At 47.2% G+C, this 10,000-nt stretch overlaps 1 protein-coding gene across 1 annotated transcript in view; it reads left to right on the top strand.

Moving 5' to 3' along the window:
- The window catches only part of WRAP73 (WD repeat containing, antisense to TP73), a 60,005-nt gene that overhangs the window by 43,982 nt on the left and 6,023 nt on the right, over positions 1–10,000 (top strand). The window contains exons 6-9 of the mRNA XM_040326468.1: positions 1,637–1,723; positions 5,168–5,302; positions 5,386–5,463; positions 7,895–8,000. Of these exons, the coding sequence (XP_040182402.1) occupies positions 1,637–1,723; positions 5,168–5,302; positions 5,386–5,463; positions 7,895–8,000 (406 nt within the window). The remainder of the gene's footprint in view (positions 1–1,636; positions 1,724–5,167; positions 5,303–5,385; positions 5,464–7,894; positions 8,001–10,000) is intronic.

Genomic DNA, 10,000 nt, shown 5'->3' with positions numbered 1-10,000 from the left:
GCGCCGAGTTTGAACCACTGCGTTGGCATATACCGAGCGCAGTACACTCGGGTATAGTCGGGCAGGCTCTGCTCCTCTCGCGGTCACGTCCTGTACGTCCAGGACGTGACCGCGAGAGGAGCCGAGCCTGCTTGACTATACACGAGTGTACTGCGCTCAGTATATGCCGGCGCAGTGGTTCAAACTCGGCGCGGGTATCGGCGTATATCGCGCACCCACGATTTTACCCTGATTTTCAGGGCAAAAAAGTGCGCGGTATGCGCCGATAAATACGGTAAGTGAAAAGTGACAGTGTAAAAATTGATAAAAAAATGTTATAACCGCTTAAGGACCGCCTAACGCCGATATACGTTGGCAGAATGGCAAGGCTGGGCACAATCACGTACAGGTACGTTGCCCTTTAAGTGCCCAGCCGTGGGTTGCGCTCCGTGACCGCGCTCGCGGGACCCGATCGCCGGCCGTGTCCCACGGTCAGGTCACAGGAGCTGAAGAATGGGGAGAGGCGAGTGTAAACACACCTTCCCCGTTTTTCTCTGTGGCACTGAGCGTCTTCCCTGTTATAGGGAACGACGATCAGTGACGTCGCACGTCCAGACAGTAAGAATCACTTCCTTAGGGCACACTTAACCCCTTAGCGCCCCCTAGTGGTTAACCCCTTCACTGCCATTGTCATTTTCACAGTAAACAGTGCATTTTTATAGCACTTTTCGCTGCGAAAATGACAATGGTCCCAAAAATGTGTCCAATGTGTCCAATGTGTCCGCCATAATGTCGCAGTCACGAAAAAAAAAAAACGCTGATCGCCGCCATTACTATTAAAAGAAAAAAAAATGTATTAATAAAAATGCCATAATACTATCCCCTATTTTTGTAAACGCTATAACTTTTGCACAAACCGACCAATAAACGCTTATTGCCATTTTTTTTTATTGCCTAAAATAAGTAGAAGAATACGTATCGGCCTAAACTGAGGGAAATACGTTTTTATATATATATATATAATTTGGGGATATTTATTATAGCAAAAAGTAAAAAATATTTATTTTCTTTCAAAATTGTCGCTCTATTTATTTTTGTTTATAACGCAAAAAATAAAAACTGCAGAGGTGATCGAATACCACCAAAAGAAAGCTCTATTTGTGGGAAACAAAGGACGCCAATTTTGTTTGGGAGCCACGTCACATGACCGCGCAATTGTCAGTTAAATCGACGCAGTGCAGAATTCGCAAAAAGTGGCCTGGTCCTTTACCTGCATAATGATCCGGGTGGTTAAAAGGGATAAATGTGAAGTGGTAACCTGTAAAGACTTTTAAAGCATCTCCTATGGAATAGTAAAAATGTATGCCGTTTGACGCCGTTGCAAGCGGTGTATATATATGTATATGTGTGTATGTGTATATATATATATATATATATATAAAAAATTTCAGTGTAACATCTTTGAATCTTAAAAATCGGGTTATAGATTATTTTTTTTTTTTTGCATTAGAATTCATTAAAGTGTATATATATATTTTTAAATTGCATTTCAAAGGCCGCTGCGCAAAAAACGTGGGTGATATAAATAATGGGCGCTGCCCATACCAGATGGGTGAGTTTTTTTTTTTTATTCTGTTTTTTTTTTTTTTTCTTGCAGCACTTTGAGACGGACACTCAGGACCTGACAGGCATAGAATGGGCCCCCAATGGCTGTGTACTGGCTGCATGGGACTCCTGTCTGGAGGTATGGAAACCAAATCCTCTTGTTGTTGTCTAACATCACTGATCTGTCTGGGAGGACGCGGCTCCGAACCCCCGACGGGATATTGTTGTGTCTTTTCATATTGCCAATATGACGGATGCTTCATTCAGTTACTAAAAAGATACGCTATATTACCAAAAGTATTGGGACGCCTGCCTTTACACGCACATGAACTTTAATGGCATCCCAGCCTCAGTCCGTAGGGTTCAATATTGAGTTGGCCCCGCCCTTTGCAGCTATAACAGCTTCACCTCTTCTGGGAAGGCAGTCCACAAGGTTTAGGAGTGTGTCTATGGGAAGGTTTGACCGTTCTTCCAGAAGAACATTTGTGAGGTCCGGCACTGATGTTGGATGAGAAGACCTGGTTCACAGTCTCCACTCTAATTCATCCCAAAGGTGTTCTATCGGGTTGAGATCAGGACTCTGTGCAGGCCAGTCAAGTTCCTCCACCCCAAACTCGCTCTTCCATGTCTTTATGGACAATAGACACACTCCTAAACCTTGTGGACCGACCTCAACCCGATAGAACACCTTTGGGATAAATTAGAGCGGAGACTGCGAGCCAGGACTTCTCTTCCACATCAGTGCCTGACCTCACAAATGCTCTTTTGGAAGAATGGTCAAACATTCCCATAGACACCCTCCTAAACCTTGTGGACGGCCTTCCCAGAAGAGGTGAAGCTGTTATAGCTGCAAAGGGCGGGGCCAACTCAATATTGAACCCTCCGGACTAAGACTGGGATGTCATTAAAGTTCATGTGCGTGTAAAGGCAGGTGTCCCAAAACTTGGTAATAGTAATATAGTGTATATAAACCCTAACCATGTCTCTTTTTGCTCCCTATTTGGCCTGTTATCTTTACCATTGAAAGTGTTTTCTTATATCGGATGTGCAAAAAAGTACCTGCTGATCCCGCCAGAAATCCAGAAAGCTTGTAACTTCAGATATACATTGCCTCTGCTGCACTGAAGTCTTAAGCCGTCTTATAAGCCCTGCCCAGATCACCGCTGTTAACTACAGAACACCTCCCCTTTTGTTTTTTGGGGATGACGTGAGGGGGTGGTGCTCTGTAGTCAAACTCGGGAGCGAGCAGCCTAGAATGATTATTCTGCTGCTTGCCAGATGCATTATGGCGGGTGAGCATTTTCACCCTAGGACAGGAAGCCTGTTACGGGGCAGGATCCGCGATTGAAATTAAAAGCCTAAAAATACAAGATGCAAGAAAAATGCAAGATATTAAGGCTGCTTTCACATTGGGCGGTGGAGCCGTGGTGACGGTATAGCCGCGCTATTTGTAGCGGCGCTATACCGTCGTATTTACCGCGATATTCGGGCGCTAGCGGTGCGGTATTAACCCCCGCTAGCGGACGAGAAAGGGTTAATACCGCCCGCAATGCGCCTCTGCAGAGGCACATTGCGGACGGTATTACCGCGGTTTCCCATTGATTTCAATAGGAAGGCACGGTATAGCAGCGGTAAACACACCGCTCCGAAAACCGCTCCAAAGATGCGGCTAGCAGGACTTTTGGAGCGGTCCTGTTACCGCACCGCTTCAGTGTGAAAGCCTTCGGGCTTTCACATTGAAGCCTGCAGGGCATGATTTTTTCATGTGGTATAGCAGCGCTATTTTTAGCGCTGTACCGCATAAAAAACGCCTCAATGTGAAAGGGGGCCTAAGAGACGCATATTTTTTATTTAGTAATCGTACTCGCCTAGGTGGATGCTGCATCTATTCCCATCCAACACTGAGAAACGAGCGATCAAACACCGCTGATTGCTTGATTCCCAGGGCTCTCCAAGTAGAGAGCTGCTGGCTGTCAGTCACCAGCTCTCTCTTCCCCCCCTCCCCCACCACCACCACCTCGCACTCGCTGGAGCGCTTGGCTATGGAGGGGGTGGGAGCGGCTGGCTGGCGGTTTGCTGAGGACCGTAGGCGGGTGCCAGTCCAGGCATGTGGGAGGATCCTGACTCCATTGTCACGATCTTGCCTAAGCCAGGACTGGCTCTGTGATGTCAGCCGACAGCGGGATTCAGCCTACTGTCTGCTGAAAACGGGTCACAGGAGTGCAGAACAAACTCTTGCCACCTTTATGACCAGGGCATTTTTTTGCATTTCATCACTGCGCTACTTTAACTGGCAATTGCGTGGTCATGCCATGTTGTACCCAAATAAAATGTATATAATTTTTTTTCACACAAATAGAGCTTTCTTCTGGTGGTATTTGTTTATCTCTGGGTTTTTTACATTTTTTGTTTTATAAGACCCCTTTCACACTGGGGCGTTTTTCAGGCGCTTTAGCGTTAAAAAAAGCACATGAAAGAAGCTGCATCTGCCATCCCAATGTGAAAGTCTGAGTGCTTTCACACTGAGGCGCTGCGCTGGCAGGGCATCAAAAAAAAAGTCTTGCAAGCAGCTTCTTTGCAGCGCTTTAGGAGCGTTGAATACACCGATCCTAAAGCGCCCCTTCCCTTTGAGGTGTTTTTTTTTTTTTTACGACAAAATGCCTGAAAAACTCCCCAGTTTGAAAGGGGTCTTAGTGGCACTTTACCAGCGTGGGTGCTGGCAGTGTGAAAGGGCTCTGAAGCACTCATGTTTACATACGGCTCTCCCCGTTCTTCAGCTCCGGGGAGCGATCGCGACGGAGCGGCTATAAACGAATAGCCGCGCCGTCGTCCCGTATTGCTCCCCGAGGGAATCCGCACGCAGCGGGTGGGGGGGGTTCCCGATCGGACCCCCCACCCGCTAGAAGGCAAAGCTGTATATATACACGCCCATCTGCCTGTCCGTGCCATTTTGCGGACGTAAATAGTCGTGCAGTGGGCGTTAAGTGGTTAAAGCGGCGTTCCACCCAAAAGTGTACTTCCGCTTTAAGCACTCCTCGCCCCCTTGCATGCCACGTTTGGCATGTAATTTTTTTTGGGGGGGGGGGGGGGGAGAGTGGGTTCTTTGTTTTGAAGGGGGCTTCCTGTCCCATTTCCTCCTTCTGCCTAGAGGGCCCCTAGGTGGCCTCTCCCTCTAGTCTAAGCGATCTCCTGGGACACCTGACAGGTCCCAGAAGATCGCCTATTCACTCCAAAAGCGCAGTAAACCACAAGCTGTCACGGCCGGGTGCCCACAGTTCCAATGGAGGTGCCGCAGAGAGGAGGGGGAGAGGAGCGGGCCTACGTGCGGCGGCATCGCTGGACCGTGGGACAGTTGAGTGGCTGTTTTATTAAAAGTCAGCAGCTACACTTTTTGTAGCTGCTGACTTTTAATAAACTAAAAATAGCCTGGAACTCCACTTTAAGTCAGTGGTTGGCAGGTGTTTAAAATGTTTTTGGGTTTAGATACACCTATCTTTGGGGTGAAACTAGAGGGTTGTACATTATCCTGGAAGCGCCAGTGCCGCAAAGTTTATCTAACACGTTATTTTTCACCATTCTCCAGTACAAGCTGTTACTCTACTCTCTGGACGGACGCCTGCTGTCCAGCTACAGCGCCTACGAGTGGTCGTTGGGCATCAAGTCCGTCGTCTGGAGCCCCAGCAGCCAGTTCCTCGCGGTTGGCAGCTACGACGAGAAGGCATGTACACAGACGTGACCAGATCTCGTTTTCCAGGATAAATCTACAAGCATCATTAATCTTATTTGTTTTTCCTCTATTAGGTTCGAATACTGAATCACGTTACATGGAAGCCAATCAAAGAGCTGGCACATTCCGCTACTATTTCCAACCCAAAGACAGTAAGTAACCTGGGACGGAATGATCCGGGCCCTGCGGCCTCTGGGGAGGGTGAGCAGAGGCGGCATCGTTTGAACTGGTCTTCCTCGCAGGGTGGCATTTAGATCCGAAGCAGAAAGGCACTCGGATTTGACACATTGCCCAGTACGGCTCCTCCGTGACAGGATGAGGAATTCCTCCGCCGTAGGATTAGCACAACTGATAGACGCAGAGCTGTGTATTTATATGGGGATCATCAGCTGTTTTATGACTCCATTATGATAGCTGGGTCTGCTTCTCACAGCAGTTCTGTACTCTGATAGATCGCTGGGTGGTGCGCTGTGAATGCATTGTGTGCGTCTGCAGCGCTACATGCTTGCCTTTTCTTCGCTCCCACCAGCGCCTTAACCACCATATGACGTCCTCGACTTTGTGCGGTGATATCTCTATGATGCCTGCAGCTACAGGTATCATTCAGATATCTGCGCCTTCTGCCGGCGATTCTGCGCACCATAAGAACGATCATAGTGGCAGTTCCACCTCTTGATCATTCTTGTAGGCAGCGGGAGGTATCGTCCCGCCTTTATCCGGTGCTTCTCCGGGTTCTCCCGTGCCATCGGGGGCCCAGAAAACGAATCGACCGGTGCCGGCTCACGACGATAGAGATTTCCGGTGACCAGATGGTCACCAGTCATCTCTATGACCGTCGGAGGCCCAGGCGCGACGTTGTGACGTCACGCCCAGGTACCCGGAAGTAAACAAAGCGGCTGTTGGCATGAGATCTGTGAATTTGTTTTCACAATCTCATGCTTTCAAGCCTGAAGGAGAGATGTGGGGTCTTACTGACCCCACATCTCTCCATAAAGAGGACCTGTCACAGGATGTTTACATTCCCTGTAATAGGAATAAAAGTGATGAAATAAAATAAAAAAAGTGTAAAAATATTTTTTTTTTTTTTAAATTGTATTTATTTTTCAAAAAGCCCCTGTCCCCGGTAGCTCGCACTCAGAAGCGAACACGCATGTAAGTCCCGCCCACATATGTAAACGCCGTTCAAACCCCACGTGAGGTATCACCGCATGCGTTAGAGCGTGTGAAACAATTCTAGCCCTAGACCTCCTCTGTAACTCAAAAAGTAACCTGTAAAAAAAATTACATTTACAAGTTTGGCGCAATTTTAAAGCCTGACATGTTGGGTATCTATTTACTCGGCGTAACATCATCTTTCACATTATACAAAATAATTGGGCTAACTTTACTGTTTTGTTGTTTTTTTAAAGTGGAGGTTCACCCGAAAAGTTCATTTTTAACATTAGATTGAGGCTCATTTTGTGAAGGGGAATCGGGTAGTTTTTTTAAAATCTAAGCAGTACTTACCGTTTTAGAGAGCGATCTTCTCCGCCGCTTCCGGGTATGGGCTGCGGGACTGGGCGTTCCTATTTGATTGACAGTCTTCCGACAGGCTTCCGACTGTCGCATACATCGTGTCACGATTTTCCGAAAGTAGCCGAACGTCGGTGCGCAGGCGCCGTATAGAGCCGCACCAACGTTCGGCTTATTTCGGCTACTTGTGACGCGATAGATGCGACCGTCGGAAGCCTGTCAATCAAATAGGAACGCCCAGTCCCGAAGACCATACCCGGAAGCGGCGGAGAAGATCGCTCTCTAAAACGGTAAGTACTGCTTAGATTTAAAAAAAAAACTACCCGATTCCCCTAGACAAAATGAGCATTAATCTAAGGTTAAAACATTTTTTTCGGGTGAACTCCCGCTTTAATTCATGAAACTCCCCCCCCCCCCCCCCCAAAAAAGGCGTTTGAAAAATGATTGCACAAATACCGTGCGAGGAAAAAAAGTTGCAATGACCGCCACTTTATTCCCTAGGGCATGGGTCTTTAAACTACGGCCCTCCAGGTGTTCAGGAACTACAATTCCCATCATGCCTAGTCATGTCTGTGAATGTCCGTTTTGCCATGCCTCATGGGATGTGTAGTTCTACAACAGCTGGAGGGCCGTAGTTTGAGGATCCCTGCCCTAGGGTGTCTGCTAAAAAAAAAAAAAAAAAATGTCTGGGGGTTCTGATTAATTTTCTAGCAAAAAAATTGTGATTTTGACATGAAGGAGAGAGGTGCCAGAATAGGCCCGGTGGGCAAGCGGTTAAAGCAAAGAGAATACCCGATTATGAGGAAACATTTGACTTGCTCCATATCTAAATAAAGAGTAATGAAAGGACTGGTGTACTTGCCTTCCCTGGAGAAGACGCTACCCTCCTCGCCAAAAACCAAGGCGTATTTACACAGTGAAAACAGTAATAATAAAAAGAAATGCCACCAATTTTCACATTTTGACTTTGCCCGAGCTCCTTGTCACTGATAGCAAGCCAGACTTGTCTGTACAGATGACGTGGATAGTTACATTCCTCTGTTCCATGTCTGATCTGTGCTTCTGTTGCAGGTTGTCTATCGGGAGGTGGACAAATGCCAGACTGCAGTTCCAAGTCAGCTTACCTTTCCTCCCCATCGGGGGGCGCCAAGCAGCCTCTTTGCCGTCCACAGTAAATGTGAGTGGTCATGCGATTGTCCTGTCCAAAGTTACCATTGCTTTTTGTTTGTTTCACAAAAGGAATTTCCTGTTTTTTATTGTTCTTGCTCTTTGCTTTGGCTAATGATGGGCATAGGGTAGAGCAATTTTTTCAACTCCAGTCCTCAAGGTGCCCCAACAGGTCATGTTTTCAGGATTTCCCTCAGATGAAAAAGCTGTGGTAATTACTAAGGCAGTGAAACTGATCACATCACCTGTGCAAAATAATGGAAAGCCTGAAAACATGACCTGTTGGGGCGCCTTGAGGACTGGAGTTGAGAAACACTGGGGTAGAGCGCTAAAGATTGGTAGCCAGTCTCAAGTCATTTTATTTTTAAGGCAGATTGTGGAATTAGATTTTTCTAGGGACTGCTTTACTGAATATTCACATGATTTTGGAAGAGTGGATTTCTCCCTGTTTAGAGGGGTTTCAGCTCACTTCCTGTCTTGTCTTGTGTAAAGAGGAAGTGAAGGGGAATCCCTCCAATGGGACACATACGGTGTGACGGACCTCCATACTCAAGATGAGTCTCCTTGCCTCCGATACCACCCGATCCAAGATCCCTCAGAGCACCCAGTCATTAGCCGTAACTCAATGTAGGGTGAAAACAGACTGTTTATTCAAAACACAGTAAGGCCCCTTTCACACTGGGGCGGGAGGTGCGGCGGCGGTATGGCGCTACTATTTTTAGTGGCGCTATACCGTTGGAATTACGATGGGATTCGGCCACTAGCGGTGCGGTTTTAACCCCCGCTAGCGGCTGAAAAAAGGTTAATACCACCGGCAATGCGCTTCTGCAGAGGCGCATTGCCGGCAGTATAGCTGCGGTTTCTCATTGCTGTCAATGGGAAGGAGCGGTAAACACACCGCTCCTCTTACCGCTCCAAAGATGCTTCTAGCAAGACTTTTGGAGCGGTCCTGCTAGCGCACCGCTTCAGTGTGAAAGCCCCTCAGGCAGCCGCTGTTTAGGCTCAGTTTGCAGGTGCTATTTTTTAGTGCAATAGCGCCTGCAAACCGCCCCAGTGTGAAAGGCGTCTTACAGAGAGGCAACGCTCAGGGACACAATGCCCCCTCCCTTGGATTCAGGGCGGGGTAAACTGTCCAATCGGCAGTAAGGAACACACATGTTTGAACAATAGACCACCTTATCAGCAGGGAGGGCTGTTGGAGGAACTCTCCCCTCCTCCCCTCTCTGCCCTGCCCCCCCGGTTACATGCCAGGACCACCAATACAAACATCCGTCCCATAATACACTTCTCCCAAGGCAGACAGACACTACCACAACCTAAACAATCCCAGCAGAGTCCACAACAGCATGACACAACACACAATATATACATATATATTAGAGCTGCACGATTAATCGCGGAGAGAATCGCGATTTAGATTCTCCCCGCCCGGGATGACCCGCGATTCTTCTGTTTTCACCGCTGGTTCCACGTAACCAGCGTGGAACGCAAAAGCCGCCGATATCAAAACCGACGTCAGCAGCCAGCGCCGCTGGATAGATTCCTGAGCTTCAAGTCTCACAGTTCTGTACAACAGTAGTTTGTATCAATGCGCCACCCAGTGGTTGCCGGCGGTACTGCTTGTGATGTATTAATCCTTCTCACAGTTCTGTACAACTGTGTGTATCCATGCGCCACCCAATGGTTGCTGGCGGTACTGCTTCTGATCTATAAAAAAAGAGACCAGTGATATGTCTATAATGTTAAAGACCATATAGCTCCTATGTAAAAAGCAGAATCAAAGTTTGATTCTGCTTTTTTCATAGGAGTTATATGATCTTTAACATTATAGACATATCACTGGTCTCTTTTTTTATATATTCATATTTTTCAGATAAATCGCAGGTTTATATATAAAATTTTTTTTGGGGGGGGGGGTTCTGGCATAAATTTTTTGAGAATCGTGATCTTTAGTCTAAGCAAAAGAATCGTGATTCTCATTTTGACCAGAATCGTGCAGCCCTAATATAT

Source organism: Rana temporaria, chromosome 10 (genome assembly GCF_905171775.1).
Source record: "Rana temporaria chromosome 10, aRanTem1.1, whole genome shotgun sequence".
Lineage (NCBI taxonomy): Eukaryota > Metazoa > Chordata > Amphibia > Anura > Ranidae > Rana > Rana temporaria.
Note: the sequence above shows the minus strand (reverse complement) of the source record. Positions and strands in the feature narration are given on the sequence as shown.